Below are 27,976 nucleotides of genomic sequence, written 5' to 3'. Positions count from 1 at the left end.
TATATCTTAATATATTCACAAATAATTCTCCGCAACAATGCCACCTCGAATCGATAATCAATGTTTAAATCACCTTTCATGCACCAATAGACAGAACGATACACGAAATTGTTGGTTTATTTGGTTGTTGATTGACAGTCACTGGTGAAGTGAAATTGTATTTACCACATTGAAATACCAATGTTTGAATTAAAAAATCATTTTCTTGAACAGTATAAGATGAAACTGTGAACAAATCATAGCAATGTTATCCAGAAATCACTTAAATGTATTGCCGAGTATATAACTTTGATGTTACATTATCAACAAGTTCGTAAAAGTTTGTCCACACCATGCTCAGACTCATTGGGAATATCACTTTGTTGATTGATTTATTTGTTTATTTTACTTTGCTTTTCTGTCACTTTTTGCAAACCGCGAAGATGAGGATGAATGGTGATAAGATGAAATGGATGAGAGGACAATCGCAAACATATATTCATGACACAATGCACAGGTCCGTAGCGAGGGGCAGGCTAAGGGGGCTGAAGCCTAGGGCACCATTCAAAGCTTCTTTCTTAGGCAACAAAGTCAGAATATTCCTTGCCAGAGATAAGGGTAGAAGGTATTTCTCGAACCTTGTTCCGTTCGAAGATTTGTAAGTGATGAATGTGATTGTATTATTTAATTTCAATATCATTCTTAGCTTTTTCTTCTTTTAGCTGTAGGCTTATATGCTGGAAATATACTGCTGGAATTTTCTGTTTCCCAAGGCAGTAGTAGTAGTAGTACTTTGTTAAATCTGTTCTTCAGACACAAAGAGATAACTGAAATAATCTTAAACATGCTAATTTTTTAACATCGGGAATGCAAACTACAAATCTTCAAATATAACCTATATTATTTTTAATGAGTTTTTCTTTGTTTCCTTATTTCAAAATTTGTATAATGTAAATATTACACACTATGCCGTAAGAAGAAAATATCTAAGAACGCACGTACAATGACTGTTCTTGTTAGTGTGTGTATGTCTGTGTAGGGGGACGCCAAACAACAATCTTGCTTAGGGCGCCAAAGTATCTAGCCACGGGGCTGACAACACGAGTTCCACGGAGTCCAGACGCCAGTGGAATATCACGTTGTGAGGAAGCGTTCATATGTGTTCCAAAAGGAGAGAAAATTAAAAACAATCGTTCTCTTGTAATAATTAATACAATAGCCCTCTATATGCATGTCATATTCTTCACTCACACGGCAGTTACCCAGTTTCAGCTCTGCTGGCGTGAGTCTAATCCCTTTGGCCCCGTGGATCAGGATAACCCTTCACTGCCAGAACACTGTGTGAACCCCAGCAGGTGTTCCAGAGAGAGTTGATTCTTACTTCCGAGGATGCAAGTCTATCTTCCTCTATTTGTTGGACCGCGCGAAACACTTAACTTTAGCCTTAATGCACCGCTCTTAATGGAGAATGTGTTACGAGGCGGGAAAGGGAGATGAAGGAGGGAGGGGGAGAAAGAGGGATGCGGCTATCAACTGCTACGTAAAAGGGAAAAGTTCTTCTTTAGCTTAATCGCGTGACAGTGCGTTCACATGTGCGTCTCTGTTCGCAAGAAGTCCCAGCCAGTTATGGGTCTGAGTTTTTAAGTCCACTTTATGCACAGAAAGGCTAATCGGGACTGAACCTACAGTTTAAAGTGCGATCCGAACCACTTTGTGGCTCCACCAGGTATCGAACCTGGGACCCCTTGATTAGACGGCGACAAATTTCAATTATTTTGCACGTAAAGAGAGGATAAACAGATTAAAATAATAGAGGCAATACTAATAAATCTTTGCTTCCTAATATCATCTCACGTTTATGTAGAATACTGAGCTTGAACATTCTTATCTATTGACTAGATTTTATATTGTTTACGAGATAAGAACAATATGAAGCTAAGTGAAAATTATATACCTATTAAATGCTCTCCTTACAATTTCGTCAATCAGTTCACTAAAAAAACTAGAATATAAAAGTTTAACTTCCCAAAAATATTAATACGTATATCAAATTTCAAAAAATATGTTGTAAAATTATATATGATATGTATTAAATTCATAATATATGTAATTGAAAAAATGATGCATATAGGTGATATTAATTTAAATGTACATAGTTCTGATACATTATGTGAGAAAAGAATGAATTACTGTTATTACTAGGTATTTGTTCTTCCATAAACATTAAGATTACGTTTTAGCTTCGTGATAAAACTGAAAGAAGAGAACTCGAAAATTCGAAACAAAATAAATATGTAAAGAGTTCTTCGAGATAATAAGCTATTCGTGTGCAAACATTTTCATCAATGTTTAACAACAAAGTTTAATATTTGTCTCAGATGCGAAGTCACTTTAAATTCCTGATGAACCGTAATTACCGTTTCCCATAAGCAGTTTCCGAGGCTCCAACCTCGGAGGCAAAGTTTCACAATAGCATTAATGAGAAACGACACGGAAAGAGCATCACAATCTCGCCGCGCTATACCTCGGTGTCTGATTTCATTAGCCAGGTAGAAACTTTCCCAGCAACACCGTACGCGCAAGTATCGTTCCATCTTTCATTAAAACATTTGGTAATGCTGGTTTGAATATGCTCGTTTTGCTTCTGAACTGGTTTCAAAGTTCCTAATTTATGTTACAACACTATTCATGTTTCATGTCCGTGGAAATTAGCAAATAATATATGTAAGTATAATATTAAAAATGACTTCATTATTAGCTCAGCAGAGATTGAACGATCTACACTAATCGTCAGTGAGCTTTTTTTTTAAAAATATTAGCTCGGTAAGAAAATTAACGAGGTCGATGTTATCTTAATATATTTCGGAAATACTGTCATAATAAACAATATGCATTAAACAAATATCTCAAAATCGTACATCAAATTAGAATAATTCCTAACACAAAATAATTGGGCATAGTGCAATATTAATAGAGACATATCTTAAACATATTCTATCCAAGTCCAATGGATATGCCTGTATAAGTATTAAGTTAGTATATTATGTATGTGTATATGTAATAATTAATCCTTATAAATTGGCGAGTAATAATTTTATGTCAATATTCTAAGATCATGCAAAATACGGATGCATATTTCCACGAAAATCTAATTTATTTTTGTGTAACCTTTCACTCCACAAAATACCGTATCTTGTGACTTCATAATTGTTGTCATCAGATACTATACTCTGTTCCAGAAATCTGTAGAGGGAGCGAACGAAAGCAAGTCTCTGAGCAAGTGGTGACTTGTGAGGAATCGACCAATAAACACTTGAGAAGGGAAGTGAGTGCAGTGCAGTAACCAGTCATTTTCAGCAACGCATATTGCTTTGCTCCGCCAACTCGCTTTCTCCCCTCCTCTACCGTAATGCGCAGCATTGCTTCACAGATTCCTGGGACAGAGTATAGTGAACGTGATTGTTACCCTATGGTCCAGGGATGAAAAATTGTATAAACGTTTCTTTCATAATTCTGTCAAATCCGAGTAATCAGTCTTTGGTGAATAATTGACACATGAACCTTCCTGTAAATCGTCCACAATACGTTACGTAATCTGGAGGCACATAGTGGTTCGGATTCAACTTTAAACGGTAGGTTCAATCTCGATTAACCTTTCTGTGCATCAAGTGGACTTAAAAACAAACTAAAAACGATGCTTGTTTTTTTGCCCGTCATCCGTACACCTATTGAAATTTAGAATTTATTTTTTCAAAGCGGGTGGAAAATGTAAAATATCCACTCTACATGGAACCATGAGATGAAAGCACGGGGGGGCAGATGTAGGGTTTCACATATTCTCGATCTCGACCATGGTTGAGGTGATGGGTATCCATGTATTAGAGAATGGGCGAGTCCTAGAACCGCTTAATATGGGGAAATCGAAAAAATTCTCACCTGAATCGAACCAGAATCTCCCACATGGTAGTCAGACGCCCAGCAGATTGGACCACCGCGGTGGTTGCAGCTACTGTTAGTACTAATGTTTTTGACACGATGTAGTGTCATGTTAATCAGCCGCAATAACACACACACGCATCCCTCGAAGGGATAAAAAAAAAGTATCAAATCAATTTTCCGGAGCCGGAAAGGTTTATTCGAAATAATGTTCGTCATTGATTTTTTTTCTTTTAAATTATGCGTTGATTGTATTATTCATTTTAATTAAATGCTCGTGGGAATACTCGAGCTCTGAACTTGAACTGTGGTCAGTCCTGAGCTCATAATTACATTTACACCTCATAAATCAGATTACGAAAATAAATTGTTCGCGTTAATATTCTCTTGCCACGACTCTTTGACCGTAATTTCGAGAGATTTGTTTACCTCATTTCTTTGACTGTACGTGAAATAAGCAAAAATTCATAGCTTTAATGAAAACATACTGTGCTGTGCCTCTTTAAATAAATTTAATTTTAATTAATTTACCACGGTCTCCCTAATTTCCTGATTAAGCATATCATCATAAGTAACCGCGGAATAATGTCTATGTTTGATCAATGTTTTGTCTTAAAATATTATATGTATATGATCAAGATATCAGAGTTAGTGTTTTGAAATGTTTAACGAAGTCATGAAACCTTTGGATATGGTTACTTGCGTGTGTTCTTTTGTAACTGTAACGGACTTCCTTTCAATCCGTATAAATCTTTCGCTATAAAGGTTTCCGTGGAGGGGAGCAAAAGATGAGTTTTTAACACCATTTTATACTAAGGCATTTGTTGAAGTAATTTGTAAAACAAACAAATTATTCTGAGTTTATTTTTCCTGTTTTTTTTTAAATGATAATTTACAAGTAATTTAAACGATATAATTGTACATGATAAGTTTGTGTTCAGATTGTCAAGTTCATCCGAATCCAATTGCTATAAGATTAAGTCGTAAGTATCTCTACTTCATGCCAAACATTTCGTGTGATGGGAAATGCTAGATTGTGAATATGTTTTTACATACATATATCTTAATGTAAACATGTTGATGGTACATTACTTTTCTACTTTCCTCATCTCGCCGATGGCGTAGTTGTAACGCTGTCGCCTTGTAAATTAATGGGTCCCGAGTTCGATAGCCGGTGGAGGCACATAGTGGTTCGGATCCCACTTAAACTATAGGTTAAGCCGATTAATCTATCTGCGGACTCAATCCAAACTGAAAACTTTACTTTTCAGAAATAATCTCTGATAATAATTTCTCATTTTCGTATGGTAACTAATGGTCCCATTCAGATGTAAGAAATGGCTTCGTTAAGAGATCATTCGATACAAATGTTCCAAGATTTTTTACAAGAATGTGGCTTTTTTTAAAAAATCCACTGATTTTAGTGGGTTATTTCTTTTGTAAACAATTTATTAATTGAATGATTGAATTAGGTTATTTTACGTCGCTTTTCTGCCACTTGTGGCTAATTGCGCCGATGAGGATGAGTCACGATATGATGAATTTGATGAAGAGAGACCCACAAAAAAAACAGCCCAGGACGGGATTAGAATCCGGGACTCCTAATGTCGTAGCGTGCAGTGATAACCACTCTCTTTTTATTATTATTATTTTTAAATGTTTGAAAAAATCAAAAACCCTAAGCGGTAGTTTCCTCCGTCAATTTCTTTCTCTGTTATTCACACATATCACATTTTACTCAATTCTCATTTTTTCTCATTAAGGACAAGCACAAACATCCATGTCCTACCTGCGATTCCAATCCGCTACCCCTGGCGTCGCAGCGCGCTCTCATAAACTCTCCGCCACGGAGATTGGCTATGGACCGTACTATCTGTACATGATTGTTTTCTCTGTGAATTAGACTAATTCCAAAGTGAAAATTGGCTAGATCGTTACAGAAACACCCATGCCAGAACTTCAATCAAGAGCCTGAGGGAAACTAATCAAGTGATTAAATCATGAACCACGCTCTGCCGTAAGAAAAAAAAATAACTCTCGAACATGGTCATTTACCTTACACCAGCGTCCATGAACTCCTTGCTGCTGTTGAATGAAATTTGAAAAATGAATAAGAAAATGCATAAAACACTCCGCGAAGGCTACTTTAAAGTCTTTTTTTTTCTTTCGAAGTTTCGTAGTAATACATGCTTGTTCGTCGATTGAGCCACGAGGAGCCAATCTCTCTCTCCAACATTTTCGGTGCAGATGAATTCATCGTTTAATCCCGCTTGAGCGAGATTAGGCGCCGCCTCATTCGCAATTCATGAGCCAGCACTTTGGCCTTGGGGAGGGAGTTGACAACATGAAGACAAGGAAGGCTCGCTTCGGTACCTGTACGAAAGTTATGCTCCACGACTGCCTGCCTTCAAAATGTACGCGTATACTTTTATATGCATAGGAATAGATTCCGCAACGTGACAAGAATGATAAAAAAATGTACTGTAAACTTTTAGCCGTCCATATTAACGTCATAATAATAACATTAGAGCCCGCGACAAAAGTGGCATTAAAAACACAGACAAAGAACAAAGAGTGTGCCATAATTTGAATACTACATCAGGTGTAAGCGATCATTTTTCCTAAAGCATATAAACTAACTTGACTGTGCCAACTATCTAGCGTTTAGACGATGCACAATTGAAGCTGATTGGTCTGTTCACTGCAACATTAGTTCTTTTAGCGCGACGGTAAAAGAGTGATATCTGTTGGCAACAACATCACTTAAGTTGAATGCAAGGTTGTGTAGAAACTGCACCAACATATGTGACTCTACATTTTCTTGCACAATATTCCCTTAGCAAAGATATTTTTTTCATTCCTTGCTGAACTGATAGAATGAACAATGTTTTAAGTAATGACCCTTTCTAACGATACCCATATGGCACCATCTCTTTCACGCAGTACACCTTGGACTGCATTTTGCAGACTAACGAGGATCTGGCGTCTAGACCCACAGCCAGTATAATCCTCTGTGGGGCTCGTGCCGTATTTACTTTTATTTGAGTTTGAGTTGTTGTCTTAAGTTCACGTTATGCACAGATGGGCTAATCAGGACTGGACATACAGTTCAAAGTGGGATCCCAACGACTATGTTCCTCCACCAGGTATCGAACCCGAGACCCTATTTGCGTTTGTGACTGTCCTGTCATCAATTTCATCTTATCACCATTCATCCTCATCTTCGCGATTAGCCAAAAGTGGCAAAAAAGCGAAGTAAAATGCACCAAATCAAGCTTCTTAATTTATTAATGTTACAGGTAGAGAAGAAACTTAACTGAGTCTCTAAGCACAACAAAAAAAAAATATTACATCTTTCCTTTGGTCACACGGGTACTAGTGAGGTATTTAATCCAGACTGAAGTTTCGCGTACAGTCTACGAAAATAGTTACTTTTTTTATATGTTCATTGCAAGACAGTATATGCTGTGAAGCAGCGAAGAGCAAAATTTGTAGAACTGAATACACATAAATGTTGGGCTTTGCAAACACGAAGATGTATTTGTGTTAGCACGTACCGAACATTTTGACCCGCTTTTACGTCAGCAGAAACAATACGCATACCTCAAGCCATGGGTTTAAACATTTGATTTCAACTTCAAAAGGTCTCCGTTCGCGCTGCCGGAAAGTTCGTGATATTCCTGGCTTCAATCGCCTCCGCAAATAATGTAGGGCGCTTGAGAAGAGGGTGGGCTCGTGTACTTTGATTCGTAATGGTCGTTAGAAATAGACGATGGGCTAGTTGCCTAATTTTCTGACTTCTCAAGAGTTTTGGTCTTTAGGTCTGTCCATAAGAAATGTTTCGTTCGTGTAAACAATGATTATCAAGAATATAAAATATTTTGCTGGTAGGACCTCGCCGGTGGCGTAATGGTAATGTCGGGGCCTTGTAACCAAGGGGTCCCGCGTTCGATACCCAGTGGAGCAGATAGTATACTCTGTCTGTCCCATCTATCTCTTGAGCAAGCGAACGAGAACAAGTCTTTACACAAGTAGTGACGCGAGACGGCTTCACCAATGAACACGTGAGAGGGAATGGGATTGCGTGGAGGTGGAAAGCGATTGCTGTTACCAGCCTTCGTAGCAGCGTGTACTGCTTTACTCTGCCCACTCGATCCCCCTTCTCTTCCGCTATGCGCAGCCTTGCTCCAGAAGTAGCTGTGACAGAGTATAGTTTGGATCCCACTTGAAGTGTAGGTTCAGTCCCGATTAGCCTTAGCTGTGCATAAGATGAACTTAAATCAAAAATTTAATTCAATTTTGCTGGTATTAATTTCTAGCATACGATCGAATAACATTATTCAATCATTCACGACTACACATTTGTAATAATCTTAGTTGTATGTCGTTAATCTTTTTCCATGCATCTCAGTATTTGTTGAGTTGTTGTTGAGTTGAGTTGGTGTTTTAAGTCCACTTTATACACAGTAAGGCTAATCGGGACTGGACCTACGGGTTAAAGTGGGATGCGAACCACCGGGTATCGAACCCGGGACCCCTTGATTACAAGGCGACGACGCTACCACTGCGCAATCGGGGAGGCCCTAATATTTGTATATCTTGTTTATTGTATATGTCTTTCTATCTATCTATCTAGGTTAATGACAATTATAAGGGTGAATGACCAATTCTTATAAAAGTTTTCAATCTCTTTATATGCTTTGACATTCTTGTGCTTCTAGTATTATCGCATAGTAGTGGGATATTAAAAAAGAAGCATATTATTAAATTATCTGACTGTGCATACATGGAAAGCATTACCACACTTTGAATAATATTAATGTTTCCTCGAGAAGATAGTTTCAGGTAGTTTATCATACACGTATAGAAGCCTTGTTTTGTTTGTGTGTCCATTACACTAAAGTGTCAATATACTAAGATATCTTGTAGATAAAGGATCTGCGGTCATTGTTTCAAGTTTCCAAAGATTTGTGTCATGTTACATTGCCAATAAGAATTATTCTTATACACGTTGTCACTAATACAGAAAATGTTTTGTATACCCTGTCCCAGCTAACTGTGGACCAAGGCCGCGCATAGCGTCAGAGAAGCGAAGGAAATGCAGTGTCCAGAGCGAAGGAGTACATGCTGCTGGTAACTGCAGTCGCTTTCCCCCACTCCCCGCAATTCCGTTTCTCTTACATGTTCATTGGTGGAGCCGTCTCGCGTCACTACTTGCGCAGAGACTGGTTTTCGTTTGCCTGCTCCACAGTTAGGTGGGACAGAGTGTAGCATCTCACTCCCCTTGCATCTGTTTTAGTTTTTCAATTTCCCTTGTCGAATCAATTAACGTGTCTTCGAGTCAGATTTCCCCCGAAACTGAAAATGACTATTCTTGCATACTATAGTCTATCCCAGGGGTCTGTGGAGAAACGCCGAACATAACGTTAGAGAAGGGGAGAAAGTGAGTGGGCGTAGCAACGCAGTACTTACTGCTGCAAACGGCTAATAGCAGCAGTCGCGTTTCTCCCTCTAGCAATCCCTTCCCCCTCTGACGCGTTCGAGCCTTCTCGAGTCACTACTTGAGCAGAGGACTTGTTTTCGTTCGCTTGCTCCAGAGATTCCCGAGACAGGATAATAAACAGTTGATTTTTTCTCTAGCGTAAAACTATTTCTAAACTTGTTCAAATATATTTTGGCTTCCTAGACTGCCTCGTAACAAGGTTAAAGTGCTACAGCAACGGGTAGACAACAGAACCGATTAGCCGATGTGCAAAATTGAATCCAAATGTAACAATTTTTGTTTCGTTGCTATACTGATTCCCTTGCATTGATAGTAATCAGATCAAAACTGAGATGTAGAGGACATTTACGTTCACCCAACAGCACAAGAATCTCACGGAAGCTGTCGCGTGCAAAATTAATAGAATTTGGAAGGGCGGGAGCAAAATTCTTTTCTGTTTTGTGTTAGACTGACATAAACATCGGTTACGATGATAAGGCCTGCACCGTGTAATAGCAGCAAGGGTGGCAGCTGCCTGTCGTTGTCATTTCTAAATGAGTCGCGGATGAAAGATGAACTGTCTCCGTGGAAGCTCATTAGCCTATCTGCAATCTTCCCAATGCTTTCACACGCAGAGTCGACGCACGAACTCACGCCTAATATTTTAAACACCGGATCCTTTTCATGTGCGCCTTGTGCCGAATGTAAAGAGAAGTAATATTATTGCAGAGTTAATTGCCGGGATGTAACTTAATAAGTTCCCTACTTTATAAAATATAATAGCCTTTATTAGCGGCCCGTTTAGGTCTCATTCTGTGCTTTCATATCAAGCCCTCTCAAAATAGAGAATGTATATAAACATTTTTACATGACACCTTCTGTCAACTACTACTTTTTCATGTAAATTCGTAACATAAATAAAAGTCTAAGAAAGTACACTTGTACGCTGGAGAACTGTTATATTTAGAGACTGGATTTTAAAGGGAAGTCCTTTTTTATTTTTTAACACGGTTCATGGAATAATTATCATTCATTCTCGTTAGCCAATAGTGGCCTAAAAGCTACATACAATAAGATAATACCAATATTAATCTGTCCCGGGAATCTGTGGAGCACGTCCGCGCATAACGGAAGAAAAGAGAAGAAAGTGAGTGGGCGGAGCAAGACAGTTCACAATGCTGATAATATGCTACTTCCCGCGTTTCCCGTCCATGCACTCTCTTCCCCTCTCACGCGGTGATTGGTCGAACCCTCTCGAGTCACTATACCCTGTCCCAGCTAACTGTAGAGCAGAGCCGCGCATATCGACAGAGGAGGAGGAGGAAAATTGAGTGGTGAAAGCGCAGCGTTGCCAACCGTACAGTCCTGATCGTACGTGTACGGACGTACGGTCCAGACCTTAGTCCGTAGGCTAAATGCACGGCTTGTCAAAATTTGCTCTTGCAGTTTTATCCCTAATATTTCCCTAAGAAATTATTAAACCAATCGTACGGACCTGGAGATAAAAATACGGTCCGTTTGCCGTGTGCGTACGGTATTATCCTTTTCAAAAGTTTGCAACGCTTACAGAGAGAACGGGTAACTCCCGTCGTCCATTACGCAATCCCGTTTCTCTCACTGTTCGTTAGTGGAGCCGTCTCGCCTAACTACTTGCGCATAAACTTGTTCTCGTTCGCCTGGTCTACAGTTAGCTGGTACGGAGTTTACTTGCGCAGACACTTATTTCGATCGCTTGCTCCAGAGATCGCCGAGACAGAGTGTAGGTAAAACTACCCCATGCATATTGCAACATGTGAAGTAATATGGGGAGATGTGGAGAAAATATTTGGACTAATATTACAAAGTTTTGTGCATTGTCGCCTACCCCCGTGGCGGAGTGGTTAGCACATCGCGTTACGACGCCAGGGACCCAGGGTTCGAATCCCGGATTGGGATGTTGTGAGTGTCCATTTATCAATTTCATCATGTCATCACTCATCCCCATCTTTCCAAATTAGCCAAATGTGGCACAAAAAGCTAAGTAAAATATAGCAAATCAATCAATTTTGTGCATTTTCTAATAGGGTTCTCTTTTTAGCCACTGCCTAATGAACAGTTAATATAAATTTAGATTTTATATTAATATCGAGCTGTAAAAAATAACGTATATTTTCTGTTCTTTTCAGTTGTGAAGCAGTATTATGAAGTTCAAGTGTACGACGAATTTGTGATTCTTGGGAATACCGCGGTTCTCAAGTGTCACATACCGTCGTTCGTCAGGGAGTACGTGGTAGTAACATCATGGCTAAGAGGTTCTGAAGAGGTGATCGTTACAGACATTGAGTCAGGTATGTATACACATGCTATTGAAATAATATAATCAGTAGTTATAAATTGTTTCAGGTCGATCAAAAAGTACAGCATGTTCCGCTTAGAGGAATCGAGAAATAATTGATAATTTGGAAGTGTAAATAGTGGTTTATTAACACAGTTTTTTGCATACCTTGATGTTGAAACTCTCAGAGTTTAGGAAAATGGTCAATGAAACTCAGTGTGTGCGCCTTGAGTTGCCCTGCAGATGTCTATAGGTCTTTTCAGTTCTTACGGCGGGCGCTCTAGAAGCTGGCAAGGGAAGCGGGGAATTCGCCGCAGACCAACCACACAACAGCGGTGGGGCCTAGAGATACGCCGTGGCAGAAATAAGTACTATGTGAACCTCGTTCTACAGACTGCTGCGTTTCTTATCGCGCTGGATTGGTCGCTTCCCCGCTCCACACTTCCCTTGCCAGCTTCTAGAGCGCCCGCCGTAAGTACTGAAAAGACCTATAACTGATATTCAAGCTCCGGCCAATTGTCGCGTGTCTGTTGCTCTACTGAATACTGCCAGGCTTGTTCCCGCATTACACATTGGCGCGCATGCGCAAGCACGTGTATTGGCTATTGGTGTATAAACTCGGAGAGTTTTTATATCTTGTAAACTGAAAATCATAGCAATATATTCTTCTGCTTTTAAACTGTGAGCATTTATTTCTCGATCCTCTAAACGGAACACGCTGTATGGTATTTGGAAATGTTTGGAGGAAAATTATGTATACTAGTATTTGTTCGTGATATTATGTGGTATGGTTCGATCCCCGGTTTGCCTCCCCAATGGCGAAGTGGTAGCGTCGTAGCCTTGTATTCAAGGGGTTCCGGGTTCGATACCGGGTGGAGGCACATAGTGATTCGGATCCCACTTTAAACTGTAGGTCCAGTCCCGATTAGACTTACTGTGCACAAAGTGCACTTAAAACACCAAATCAATCAATCAATCAATCAATGTAGACACACATTGCACAATGATTCGTGATCCCACTTTAAACTGCAGATCAAGTCCCAATTGCCTATCCGAGGATAAACTGAACTTGAAACAAACTTTGACAACCTACCCGCACAGCAATAAAATGGTTTATATCAAATCAATAAAGATATTTTTATTCCAGTCTCCGTCTTCACTTAAATCGTCAAGAAATCTTAATGGAATTATTTCTTCATCAGTGGACGTAAAATGATCCTAAGAAGGCAGTTCCAATAGCAGTGGAGAGAGCCAAAGAGTTTCAACAGATTTCACTAAGAATTCCATAGATAAATGAAGAAAGCATAATGAAATAACTTATGCCTGCAAAGACTAAGAATGTCTAGTAATGCAAATGGTGTGATTGAATATTTCCATGTGTACGTATTTTAAATGTTGCTCCATTTGCCATTATTTGATTTAAAGTGCTCTGTCATCGGCTGGACCATTTTAAGAGCTCTGTGAGGTGCGACGTTCCTCTGAGGGCCAAGACTATGTAAGCGGCTTTTCGTTGAGTGACGCGCGGTCTTCGCGTCGAGTCTCATCACAGCTTTTATCTAGCTTTCTAGACCTAAGGTCGCCCTCTTGATTGTCTTCACGATGCTGGCTCGATACCAAAAACTACTTCGGACACCACAGGAGGGTCATTAGTTGTTTGTGTACGGAAGGTTATTTGAACATCGATTCGGTTAATTATGTACGTACGTACGTATGAAAAGAGTGGGAGTTGCATCACATTCAAACTATTCTCATTTCATGAAATTTCTATTTATCTGTGAGTACATGAAGTATCTTTACATTTCATGAAAGAGCCCATACGAATTTGTAATGTGTTGTTATAACAAATGTTCTCCTTCATCAGTAGGGAACGTATTTAAGGTGCAAAACTTTGGTCGGGAAAGGTAAAGAAAAAGGTTCTGAAAATATTTTAATAAAGGTGCTATTAAATTCATTTATTAAGGTCTATACCAGTTACATTAACATTATTTATTCAACACTGTAGAAAATAACATAATTTATGGTAAACATGGTATACTTTATATGATATCAATTTATAACTCTCGTTCTGCTCTACAAAATGAGACTATAGGAGTTTATGTGGCTGCTCAAGAAGAGTGAAAATCGCTTATTTTTCTGTCGATTTTTTTTAACAAAACATGAAAAAAAAGGGAGGGAAAAGGTGCTGAAGTATACAAGAGGGGGTTAAAAGGGGATAAATGTGCTAATCTCACGAAAAGGTGTGAAGTGTGTTCATTTTGCTTGATTTAATGTCCTAAAGTACATATCTCAAACTACCGGTATGAAAACAGCTATATTTTTGAAAAGGTTCTGCACCTTAAAATCCGTTCCCTGTTCATCAGTAATATAAAACACTCAAAATGCTGACCAAGGCAGAATTTGTTGTAAAATAACACACCATAAATGTAACGTTTCCAAGGGTCTTCTTCATATAAAGATTTTAAAAAAAGAAGAAAGTTAATCTCTGTCTGAAGAAGACCCTTGGAAACGTTACGTTTATAGTGTGTTATTTTACAACAAATTCTACCTTGGTCAGCATTGTGAGTGTTTTGGGAACAAGGCTGAATAAATAGTGTTACCATCAGGAATATGTTGAAAATGTTCAAAAATTGAAATTGCAATGCAGTCAAATTTGAAAATTTCCCTTCTGTTGCATGAAATGCTTTTGAACAACGAATAAGCATCTCGGTGAAATTTGATAACGTCTTCTTAGATCCACACTTTTCTCTCCCCACGTTTGGTTTCTGCATCGTATGAAGTACGAAACTAATTATCCAGCCGTTCCATCTAAATGTCACACCAACCCACGTATATTAAAAGAGTATACTGAGATCGAAAATCGATGAGAGGCCCGTCAGTGGATAAGGAAACAGAACGTGGAACTCACGCTTGGGTGAAAACGCAGTGGATGGATTTTTTTCATTAGGAAACCTAATAAAAGAGTCGAGATTATGGATTCGCGATTAACGTTAGTTGATTGGCGTTTTAAATGAAATCCTATATATGGAGATCGTGCCGACTTGCAGGCTCAGCATTATATCCTTTTCTAATACAGTCCTATTGGAAAATATACCGTGATTGTAGCTTCAAACGTGCATTATGCTATTTAGGATCGTCTCGTTGTGTAATATATTGTTGAGGGACTCTATTGGAGTTTTCAATATATTCATTTAATTTCTCTATTTCTGATCACAAAAGCGTAAGCGAATTCTAAACTTAGGAGACGGCGGAAGAAACTTTACATAAAGAGGATGTGCGTAATTAATTTTGGTTTAGAAAAAGAGTGACTTGAGAATTGGCAAATGAAAGGTTCGTGGCGAGATAGTACCAAGCCACATTTCGTATTTTTGAGAAACGACGACATTCAAACAAATCCACAAATCTGCGTTTACATTCGAAATTTCTTCTGCCCCTGGTACATTGTAGTCGAACCTAGCGAAAATAAATTATCTTGTTAATATCTAAACTGTAATTTATGTATTTTCATTTGAAACGTTTTGCTAATTTATCGTGGAAATAAATGTTGTTCGTCACTATCTCGTCCCAACTCCTTCAAATTAGGAGAGATCATGAATACATGTGTGCTAGTGTGTGTGTGTTTGTGTGTATAAGAGAGGGGTATGAAATGTTTACAGGATCTGTGTTTGCAGGGTCCGAAGTTATTGAAGACACGCACTCACACAAATATACCTACATACATATATATGTATGAATTATTATGTAATATTTGTTATTACATATAAAAAATAACTAAATATCTATTATATCTATACATTGTATAAATACATAATTATTAAATATATGTAAATGAATCTTTTTTACTTTTATGTATATTAGGGGATTTTAAAGTAGCAAACTATTTCCTTTACCAAATGTAAAAAAATTACAAAATCGTTGAAATGATTTTAGTACGAATATTTTTTTTAGTTTTTGCATTCTATTAATATAAACCCATTATATTTCATACTTATATTTGTCTTTCATTCTAGTTTTACTTTTATTGTGCATATGGGGTCTATTGTTATTGCTGTAGATCTGTTAATGGTCTCTTGAAAGAGACAGAGAGAGATGGAAAGCATGCCACACCCACAAACACACACAGAGACTGTACTTTGTTCTTGTGCGTGTTTTCGATAATATACTTAGTATATTTGAAATAAAAACTAAAAAGCTTATATTTCTTTGCTGTTATCGAAACACCCCCCGAAAATTTTTGGTGTGGGTTTTTTTTTAGGGCAATATAAGTAGCGGATCCTGCCCCTAGGATTTCGCACCCTAGTGTTGAGTAAGAGAGGCACTGATGAAGGTGGAAAAGTATTGTTTGGATGGGCCTGAAGTGCCCCTACTCTGGCCCGTGAATTTGTGGAGCAAGTCCGCGCATAACGGTATAGATGTGGAGAAAGTGAGAATGCACTGCTGTTAAACGCTGGTAGCTGCAGCCGAATTTTCCTCCTCGTGCACTGACTTTCACTTGCACGCGTTCATTGGTCGAGCCCTCTCGAGTCACTCCTTCCGCAGAGACTTGTTTTCATTCGCTTGCTTCAGAGTTTCCCGAGATATAGTTTAGTTGGAAAGGATGGATTGATCTCGACCAAGATAGGGACAGGTAGAAAGCTTGTATTGCGTCGGGTTTAGGCATACCAGAGAGTTATGTATAACAGAGGGAAGAAAGTAAATATGTAGTCGCGTGCATGTGCGGCTTGCGACTGGAGGAAGAAGGAAACGTTGCTGCAGTTGTTTATTCTAAGAACCAAGGAAGCTTCATTTAGTGTACTTGACCGGGGTTGTTAATCCTGTTGAGAGAGCGCTGTGTTTCGCGCCACGGTCCATTAACGCCTCTCGCGAGTGTGTCGATGAACGCGGTAAACCGGTATTTGTTGCCTCCTCAGTCACTGAGTGCTGCCCTTATCTAGAGCACTCAGGAGACAAAGCTCTCAGGCCACGGGGGCCGGAACAACTTCTGCAGAGCCCTGAATGCGCTCCCTCGGAGAAGGAATTACTTTGTTTACGGAATTCTAAGGGGGAATGCGTTTGTCACGTAATCGTGCGTGGATAGGGGCAAAAGGTTCTGCTGTGCCTGCCCCCCTTTTTTCAAAATGTTTAGAGGCTTATGCTCTTTCCCTGGAATCTCTGGAGCAAGCGAACAATAGCAAGTCTCTGCGCAAGTAGTGACTGGTGAGAGCTCGACCAATGAGCAACTTCCAGGGAACGAGATTGCGTGGAGGGAACGCGGCTGCAGTTCCCAGCCTTAGCAGCAGTGCGTACTGCTTCTCTCCGCCCTCCCCTTCTTTACCGTTATGCGCGGCCTTGCTCCAGAGATTCCCAGGATAGAGTATATACCCCGTCTCTGTTATCTCTGTAGCAAGCGAACGAAAACACGTCTCTGCGCAAGTACTGACGCGAGACGGCTCCACCAATGAACACGTAAGGGAGAATTCACACCGAAGAAACAAGCAACACGCGACACGCAACATGCAACATGCGACATGCAACACGCGACACGAGTGTTTCACACCGAAGAGACAAGATGCACGCTGCAAGCGACACTTGGTTTCTATGCTCAGTTTGCATGATGGTACCGATATAATTGCATTAATCAGTTTATTAGTCACCCGAAAATAACGTAACAAGAGACATTGTTACATGTAAACCGCGTTGTAAAATTTGTGCAAGTTATTGAAACTTTGGAGAGGCAAGTTGTGCACGAGAAAACTGAGAAATAATATGCACTGAAATCAAACTGTATACGCTAGGCTTTTCAGCCTGAATAAAGCAAATACCTAAACACTTGAGAAATGGTTCTCAACCTTTGTGAAACCATGTCACGGTATTTTTTTTAAGTCAATGAACTTAGCCGAAGAATTTTCCTCGTAAATCTTTACAGTATTGAAGATTTTATGCATGAATTAACATGTACACTACCGACAATAAGTTTAAGACCACCAGGAAAAAGTGCCAAAAATCAGAGAAATGAATGTATTTCATAATTAATGTACAAGAAACAGATGTAAGAATCTGCTTGGCAATGTACAAACATAGGTACAGCCACTATACATACTAATGTCGCCTCAAATTTTGCTTTCATCAATATGCCCGCCATGGGCCTTAATGACAGCAGCGCAAACACGTGGCATGCGCTCCAATAGTTTTTCCAGATAGGATGGTTGAATGTTACGCCAGGCATCGTTGATGAATTCCCATAGCTGTTGAGTGTTGCTGGGTAACTTCTTCCTGATGTCCCTATCGATTTGGTCCCATAGCAGTTCAATTGGTGAAAGATCAGCAGACTGTGGTGGCCACGTCATGAGAACTAATGCCCCTGCTGTTGCCTTGCGTTCCAAATACCGTGTGCACAATTTGGATGTATGTTTGGGATCATTATCTTGCTGAAAAATAAACCCATTACCAACAAGACGACGACCAGAGGGGATGGCATAGTGCACCAATATCTGATGATACCCTTCTTTTACCAATGTTCGCTGAATTTTATGAAGGTCGCCCATCTGGTTTCCGGCAAAACATCCCCACACCATTACACTTCCACCCCCATGTTTCACTGTGGAAACAAGACACTCTTCTTTCATTCTCTCGCCGACTTTTCGACGCACAAAGGTTCGCCTATTTCTGCCAAATAATTCATATTTGGATTCGTCGGTCCAAAGTACCCGTTTCCAGTTATCCACAGTCCAACCTTGGTGCATTTTAGCCCAGGCCAATCGTTTCGTCTTGTTCACACGTCGTAACAATGGCTTTCTAGCAGCTACTCTGCCATGCAGCCCTTCTTCACGCAACCTATTCTTCACCGTTGACACAGCCACAGGCGTCACTCGGCTGTTATTCAGGGAAGCAGCGATGACTGGTGCTGTTAGGCGACTGTTCCATTTGCTAGTTACTGTAATATATCTATCGTCAGCTGCAGACGTTACACGAGCTCTTCCACTACGTGCACGGTCAGCATGACTGTTGGTTTTACGGTATCTGTCCAATGCACAATGAACAACAGTCTTAGAAATATTCAGTTTTCTTGTTATCTCGCATTCCGAATAACCTTCATCTTTCAGTGCACATATCACAGCATGCTTTTCAACCGAAATCTCCTGTTCCCCACGATGACGGGCCATTTCACACAGCTCCACTTACCTTGCACACCTCACACACAATAATGGGCTCGCAATGTCGCCTGCATGAACAGCAACTGACCCTGAGCCACTGATAAGGATGTGCATGAGTCTGGCTACCGTACTGACCGGTTTCACGCACACAGCTGCAATGTTGCCAGCTTCAGCAACATTTTTGTCACTTTCCATTTTTCCAACTACATGCTACACATTCGGAAAAAAAATGGTTTCGCGTCTTACGGGGTTCAAACTAGACTACATTGCATTTTCCATGTGTATCATCGTCACGTCTTTCTTGGACAGGAACTGTTGGTTCCATACAACACTCCATACTGATTTTTTGGCCATTTTTCATGGTGGTCTTAAACTTTTTGTCGGTAGTGTACCTATGAAATTAAATATTGATATATAAATTCTAGCATAATCATAAGAGTAATAATAGTTTGATTACGTATGTATATTTGTTGACAAATATAAAAATATGGAAGACAAAGTGGTAACGTCGTCTCCTTGTAATTAAGTGATCCCGGGTTCGATAACCGGGGAGGCACCGGGCAGATCCAGTTCTGATTAGTCTATTTGTGCATAAAATGAAAAAAAAAACTAAAACTCACAACTCAAATATGATATTGGGATTATGATAGTTGTCAACCAGTTTCAGCAGAACATTTCACAGCTCAATAGTTGATACGAGGGCACGGTATCGGGTCGCGGACCGGTGGTTGAAAAACAATGCATAGAGTATTTTACCATGTTAACTAATATAGTTTGAACTAAAGTGCCTCCATAAGCTGACTTTTTCAAATAAAAGCAGTCAGGTAAATGGCCAAAACGGCCTCTTTTCACGATGTAAAAGGCAAATTACAGCCGATAGATAACTCCATAAAAAAACTTGATAAAGCGAAATGAACGTTGTGTTTAAATTTTAAAACATTGTACATATCGATACTTTATTATATCAAGAAATTAGAGGATCAAACATAATGCTCTCTTCTAGTCTAAATACAGCTCGTTGGAATGAAGCATTCGCTACGCATGCGCGAACAACAAACTGGAGCAACACGATGCACGGTATTGAGAAAACGGGACAGTCCGAGAGGCACGTAAGCGACATGCGACACGTGCATCTTGCCGTGTCTCTTCGGTTCGAAAGGTTGCATTGATTACTGAGTGTTGGCTTCCAAGCGACACGCGTTAAGTGTTGCATGTTGCGTGTCGCGTGTTGCGTGTTTCTTCGGTGTGAATTCTCCCTAAGAGGAACGGGATTGCGTGGATGGGGAATGCGACTGCGGTTACCAGCCTTCGAGCATCGTGAATGCTCCGCTCTGCCCACTCGGCTTCCCCATTCTCTCCAGCTATGCGCGGCCTTGCTCCAGAGATAGTGACACTCTCGGAATAGAGTATAGGTGAGTGGTCTCTCACTTGCAAGAGGCTGTCATTCAACATACACTTGCGACATAGAGTCCTGGATTCCAATGCTCAATGTGCCTGTAAACTCAAGTTTTCCTCAGATCTACACTGTCTCAGGGATCTGTGGAGCAAGGCTGCTCATAACGGTAGTGCATGAGAGAAAGCGAGTGGGCGGAGAAAAGCAATGCGCGCTGCTGCAAACGGCTGGTAGCAACAGCCGCGTTTTGCCTTCCATGCATTCACGTCCCCTCTCACGCGTTCATTGGTCGAGCCCTTTCGAGTCACTACTTGCGCAGACACTTGTTTTCGTTCGCTTGCTCCAGAGATTTCCTGCAACAACTGTAGACCACATTGGTGAACATTTTATGCAGTGTTTGTTACATATTCTCGATTAAAAAAACCTGTTTGAGCTACATCTCTCTCTTTAAAGAAGGCAATATACACTAGACTCTCGCTAATCCGGCCCTAAATAGTCCGCCCTCTCAGTAGTCCGGCCCACATCCGGCCTGTAGTCACTCAAGCAGAAATGACGTGCACAACAATGAATTATCGTGTTCAACAATGTTGTTAGTTAAAAATGTTAAACAATGCTATACATACGTACAGTATTTGAAATTGTGATTTTCTTACAGTAAAGTTCAGTACATACTATGGCTTCTAAAAGGAAACACGTTACGCGTGACCTCAATCAGAAACTCGAAATTTTAGATAAGTTGAACCGAGGCTAAATTTTCTATGTAAATGAATTTAATAAAGTACAGCCTGTATAGTCCCTATGTGTTTAAACTACAAAGTATTACGTAATTTTGGACCCTCTCAATAACCCGGCACTTCCGCGAATCCGGCACCCATATGTGCAAGGAATGGCCGGATTAGCGACAGTCTAGTGTAATAATTAGTTTCGCTTCATTCAACGAAATAAAAAAAACCTAAGGCGCCGAATATGCGGGGACAAGACAATTTCTGCTCCCCCAAATTCCTCAAGAGGAGCGTATAATATTGTTGTCAATCTTGCCCCCTCCCAAAAGAACTTGAAGTTCGCGCTACTGATAAAAGAGAATTTGGTTATATTCCCGGTGGAGGCACAATTTATAGACTGTAGGTCCAGTCTCGATTATGTTCACAAAATAGAATTAGTACTAAACTTGTAGTTTGTCTGAATCAAAAGTTCTTTCTATGTTCATTTTATACTTGTTTGATGTTTGATAACTTGTCTTCAACCACTTTAGGTACAGATAATCTAATCGGGATTGTTTTTACAGTATAAAGTGGGATTCGAACCACTGCAATAGGTTCCACCGAGGAGCTTGCCCGTAACCCCATTATTATACGGTACTGTAATAAAATAAAACCTGAGAAAAATATATACATGAAACTGTATTGTTTCTAAAAATTGTAGCACTTGTAATTATCCTTGATTGATCATTTACATACCAATTGTTTTTAGTTTATTTCGAGTATTTGCATCGATGAGGCTGAGCGGTAGTTCGATTAAATGCTGGACCGGCAGATACGTCCATGCCCAAGTAGAGGTTTGAACAAAGAATTTCAGATTTTGCAAGACATTGTGTGTTCATTTATCACCTGAATAAGTGGCGTATCGTTCTGTTTCACGCCCACATTATTTGGTTTAACATTAACATTTACCGCAATGTTGTACAGATCTCCAAATAGCCTAATTTAAATGGAATCGCTTTGTAATCAAGAAGTGTTCCTGGTTCAGTTTCCTAAAAGAGACTCAGAAATGTGGTTGCCAATTTAATTGGCTTCCCTGCATACATTAGTGTTGGGCAAGCTTTGCTTATCTATTCACTTTGACAACTATTTCGCCGCCACTTCAAACTCCGAATAGTGGTTTCCGGTTTTGCAATATTGAAATATTCTTTCGTAAAGTGCCTTTCATTGGATAAGATACATGTTTTCTATTTTTAAAATTGTATTTAGTTTATTTTTTAATTAGCGTACATTTCACACAGAAAAAATAATCTAAAAATAAGCTTTAAATTCCAATAATGACCGTTTCTTCGACATCTGACAGAAATTCGAACCCGACACATTTTGTTTCACAAGAGAGGAACCTTAAGAAAAGTTTTAGGAACATTCTTACTCTTGTGTGTATGAATTTAAATGTAAAATCAATCATAAAAACCTTACAATGTTGCCTACTAAGATACCTAAATTGAAGTGTATTTCATTTCTTGAAAGCCTATTCATGATCTCACAGTTTAAAATATTAACTCTCCTTGTTACTCGTAGATAATGATCACAATGATGAATGCCAAACAGAAGTCATTTAAATGGTTCCGTGACTATCCAGATGTTTTAAAATTATATTCTTAAAATTATTTTTTAATTTTTTTGAGAAGCACCATTTCTGCACTCTCAATTTTAAAACATCTTTCTGAGTGTTTACAAAAATGATTAGGAATGCCGTGAAAAGAATTCATCCCACTCAAGAAATATCTCTTACGGAACTGTTCGTAATCAGTTAACTATATGTTGACAAGATATTGCTGTCTATGTACAGTTGGAAAATTATCCAAATAAATTTCGGTTTAGAAAATATTCTTCTAAGTCAGCAGTATAATGGGCTATCCTTCCCTTGAAGTAAACATATTCCATTCGCGTGAAAAATTTACAACGTTTTTTCTTGGAAATTGAATAAACGACATGCAATGCGTGGCATTGCTAAATTTATGATCCTCTGGCATCATTCATCATTTCCAAATGTTATTTTACTTTCAAAATATGTTAGTCTCTCAACGATGGTCATTGAATACATTTCTAAATATGGCACAGACGAATTTATACAGGATCAAACATACAACTGAATCAACCTCATAACTTAATTATATTCCCTAACATTTCAGCAAGGTTGAAGGAAAATACGAAATGGAACCAAATGAAAGATCCTTCAATTAACAAAATCTCAAAAGCTTATTGTTAGTTGGAATGTTGCATAGATATGAAGAATTATGTAATTTAATTGCTATACTGTGCCATAACAACAACACTGAGGCGACAGATTATGGCAACATAATAGTTTTCTAATTTCTTGGTTTTCATACATTGCATCACTTTTCTGCGGGCTTTCGTTAATCGCGAAGATGAAATTAATATTGATTAGATGAAATGGATGAATCGGCATTTGAAAAGGAATAGCTATGCCAAAGCCAGGGCTCGAACCAGAACCTTTGATGCCGAAGTCGTGAGTTGAACACACTCGGCTAATGAAGAATTCAGCTTTTTTTTTTTTTTACACAATGTACCTTCTTGCACAATGTAAGTAAACAGAAAACACACTAGAAATAATTGAAACCCGTGTGATTTACATTCAAATATGTCCGCCATTGAGATTTAGTTTAAACAAAGGAAACAGTGGAAAGAAGGAAGTGCAAACTTCTATGTGAAGAGAAGATATATAAAGAAATCGGAAAGATATAGCATTCGAGATGAATGAATGTGGCAAAAAAGGATTTCCAGTGAAGGATATTTCTGAAATGGAAGAAGATAGAAGACTGTGACTTGAGAAGTGTGCAAGAAAATATTTCTGTAAATGAAGATTGAAGATGAAGAGACGGAGAAAAGACTTGAATGGTCCCAAAATAAAGAAGGGAGTGAAAAGAGACTCAACTCGATAGCGTGATCAAGACACTGAAAACGAATAGAGAAAATGCTTCTAACAGAAAATGGAGAAAGATGATAGGAGTCGTTTGAGAACCAGAAGAGAAAAAAATATATAATTCAACAGAAACAATTTCAGGGAAAGCAGAAATTCAGAATAATCTCGAAAACTCTTGATTTAAATATAACTGCCATGGGAGGTAATATTAAACACACACAACCAACCAATAATTTAAAATCACACACTTTAAATATTTTTTTTTAGTGCGTGATCAGTTATTATGCGAGGATCATTTCAAAAGAAGTTATGACTTTTGAATCATAACTGTCTACTTATGTAATTGTGGAGAACGGAGTTACCGTATTCCTTCTCTGGTTGAGTACAGAACATGTTCCCAAATTTCTGGCAATTTTCGTCAGCGGAACAGTTTTTCCGTATATCATTGAGAGACCGCTCTAAAGCCAGCGCTATGTCGTTGATGGTCTTGAAGCGACGTCATCGTAGAGGATCCTGTACTTTTCGAAACAGGTCAAAATCGCAAGAACTCAAGCCCAGATTATAGAGGGGTGCTTTAGCACCCTCCAACACCACCGCTCAAGCAGTTGCTCCACTGAATTTGCAACATGGCACCTTGAGTTGTGGTGCAGCACAATCGGATGTCTCACCAGAAGCGTTGGTCGTTTCCAACGAATAGCTGAACGAAGGTGATTCCCCAGATAGTTGCTGTAATACTTACTCAGGGTGGCTATTCACCGGGAATTCTGCGAATTATGCGTGAATTCTGCTTGACTTTTTCCCAGCAGACGTGAAAAATTGCTACTTTTATTAATCCAAATTTCATTGAATTCATTACATATTTTTTTATGCCCCGAGGCAATTTTTGCAGTTTAGTTTTATTTTTATCGAGGAAGGAAAATAAATTAAAGCTGGTTGAAAAAAAGACAGAATTATCTCATTCCTGCAGAACAATCTATCTGACATACAGAAGTTTATTGCAAGATGGGATATCTTGAAGTTGATTTGGTAAATTTGAGATAAGTCCTTATGCAATTAACAATTTCTCGTAGATTACTGTACCCCGTAACATTTGTGACTTGTGTTTGTAGGGTAAGGTGGTACATTTTCGATGACAAAAAATTAAATTCAATATAACTTGAAACAAATAGGCAGCAAAATTAGTTTTTGTGCCAATGAAATGCTTACCTTTTACTAAAGACGATGACATAACATGACATTTTTAGTTCTGCTACTGTAGACAGAAGAACAAAATTTCGATCGGATAAAATTTTATTAAAATTGTACCTAGGTAGGTACAAATCTGATCACAGTGCGGTACAATTTGGATCAACATTGAGTGAAGATACAGTATCCTTAATATATACTACAAGTGCAACTTCTTCTATGGCGTAGGCCTACAGAAGCAAAATAAAAACAAACTGCATGTTCTGTTAGTTTAATAACTCTGTTTGACAACTCCTCGTTCCACGTTTGTCAGTCATACGACTTCTGAAATTGTGTCCAGAAAAGGAAAACGAGGAGGCCTGTTGTTCAATGGGAAGCCACATTCGTCATTGTTATAAATATACTCTGGCTTATGTAGCACTCCACTCTCTTCCATAACATTGTAAAGTAATGTTAAATATAGTTCAGTGTCTGTTCTGTCTAATCCCTGAGCATGAGATCTTGATAAGCCTTGTGGTTTCCTTAACGTCAGTGTGGGATGTCTTCTCATGAATGTCCGAAACCAATCTATGTCAGCAATATTGTTCTCACCCCAAGGGTGGGTCACATTATTTCCTACTGCAAAACGGTACGCAGCTACCCGCACTTCCTTCTGTGTCCATCCCAATCTTCGCCTTTCCAAATGCATCAGTCTTCCATCTGCTTGGAGAAAACTGTTGGATGGCCAACATCAATCCTGGAAGGGGAAGGAACACCCGCTGCTTCTTGACGTGCCATAGTTACTTTGTTTTGGAGGGTGGCAAATGGAAGATGATAAAGTTGCGTATACATAAGTGTCCCTCTAGAATACTCTGCATGGTATTTTCGAGAACTCGGGACGTATACTGTTGATATACCTTCTTCGGTGTTCGTTTGCGAGGCATCTGTAACAATAAATTGAACGACGCATTTACTTTGTGAAGTAATATGTTGCGTTACGGTAATAGAACTCAAATTGTTCTACCTCGCTGATCGAAATTGTACCATTTCCGCCGATCGAATATGTACCACTTTGTGCATGGAAACAAATATTTCTGTAGTTCCCTTATCTCTCACCACATGGCTACACATGTCACATGCTACAGCCACCACATGCTTGTCCACGTTTGATCTGAATTTCGCTGTCCTACGTTCAAGCATAAACACGGGGCACGCAAAATGACAGGCAGACGTTTATATACAAAGCACCTATTCCATCTTCAACGTACTTACCTTGCCATACAAAATTACGTCTGGTTCTCCGAGTTTTTCGTAGAATTTCTCGATTTTTCTGCAAAACACACCTGACACCCCAGTCAATAACTGCCACTCCTCAAATCAGCATTACTAGTAACAGGAAGAAAAATATTCGACTTTTTATATCGGGTAATCGAAATAGTACCTATATCGAAAATGTACCACCCTACCCTAGATGAATTTCTTGTCACAGTATGCGAAATGGCAAATGTAAACTCGTCAACCTTAAATTAAATATACATATATAGACCGTTCAATTGAATTGAATTAGAAATTTTGGATCCATTGGAATCGCACAGACCCTTTAAGTGTTAATATATTTGTGTGAGGGAGAGGCGGTAATACGTAAGGTTGAAATAGAGAAAGCATGTGCTTGTAGCCTTGAATTTTTGAAAAATTCGCCTTGAAAACCGGGAATTACACTTGAATTTTATCATGGTCCTAGAGTGGGCGTCCTGTTACTGTTCATCGTAACTCCCTTTGCCTCATAGTACCGAAGGATTTGATTTAATTTGCTTTATTTTACTTCGCTTTGTGCCACTTTTGGCTAATTTGTGAAGATAGGATTGATATTATGATGAAATTGATGAATGGACACGACACATCCATGCCCAGGCCAGGATTCGAACCCGGCACCCCTAGCGTCGTAGCGCGATGTGCTAACCACTTCGCCATATGGGCCGGCAGTACCGAAGGAAAGCGACTTCGTAGTCGTAGGTATATATTTAATAAGAATGTTGCTGGGTGCTTGTTGGAACTTCCGCGGACTTGGCGAATTAGTTTGGCGAACCACTTAACCACGTGCAACTTATTTTGATGAACGCAATTGTTCTTTTCCTGAGAATGTTGTTTTGGAGCGCACTACTCAATAAGTCCTAGACAGCGCAGTGCTGCCACCACACGTCGATCTGTGGAACTATGACATGTCACGCGTAGAGGCGGAAATTAAGTCATTATCTGAATCCACGATTAATTGTTGCTACCAGTGACAAACAGTGGACATATTGTTGAGTAATCACATTTTTGGAAATTATCCTTCCTTCGGTAAATACACAATGGAGGGCCTCCCCGATGGCGTAGTGGTAACGTCGTCGCCCACTAATCATGGGGTCCCGGGATCGATACCCGGTGGATGCACGTGGTAGTTCGGATCCCATTTTAAATTGTAGGTTCAGTCCCAATTAGCCCACCTGTGCACGAAGTGTATTCAAAACAAAAAACTACTCAAAGTACACAATGGAATAAATGTGAAAAAATATTAATAATGGCAATGAGGAAAGTTATAAGTACTCTGTGTGATATATTAATTTGGTGTCGGTTATGTAAAAATTTTGTTTACTTTGTTACCAATATATTGTTGAATTATTGATCCCTTCGATGGTTCCTTGCACAGAAACTCTTCACATTTTGAAAACATCATTGATAATAAAGCAATGTATCAATTTTACGCAAAACGTCTGCTGTGCAGTTTTCTCAAAAACTACAAACTATATACATTAGGTAACTGAGTTCATAAGTTGTACAGTGTCTCTCAAAAGTTTTAGGACAACGACATTTTAAACTAGGCAACCCAATTTACACAAGGCGTTGGTGGGTTGCGTGTAGAGTTAGGCTCAATTTCAGGGTTGCCACATGCA

The 27,976-nt window shown here is 39.2% G+C and overlaps 1 protein-coding gene and 1 pseudogene across 2 annotated transcripts in view; both read left to right on the top strand.

Moving 5' to 3' along the window:
• The window catches only part of LOC145984293 (cell adhesion molecule Dscam1-like), an 875,949-nt gene that overhangs the window by 548,556 nt on the left and 299,417 nt on the right, over positions 1 to 27,976 (top strand). For both annotated transcript variants that reach the window (XM_083117935.1, XM_083117934.1), the window contains exon 7: positions 11,563 to 11,724. In XM_083117935.1, the coding sequence (XP_082974061.1) occupies positions 11,563 to 11,724 (162 nt within the window). The remainder of the gene's footprint in view (positions 1 to 11,562; positions 11,725 to 27,976) is intronic.
• LOC145984588 (U5 spliceosomal RNA) lies at positions 4,636 to 4,748 on the top strand (annotated as a pseudogene).

The sequence above is a fragment of the Lepisma saccharinum genome, chromosome 2 (genome assembly GCF_977018435.1).
Source record: "Lepisma saccharinum chromosome 2, izLepSacc3.1, whole genome shotgun sequence".
In the NCBI taxonomy this organism is placed as follows: domain Eukaryota; kingdom Metazoa; phylum Arthropoda; class Insecta; order Zygentoma; family Lepismatidae; genus Lepisma; species Lepisma saccharinum.
This window is presented reverse-complemented; position numbering and strand designations above follow the sequence as displayed.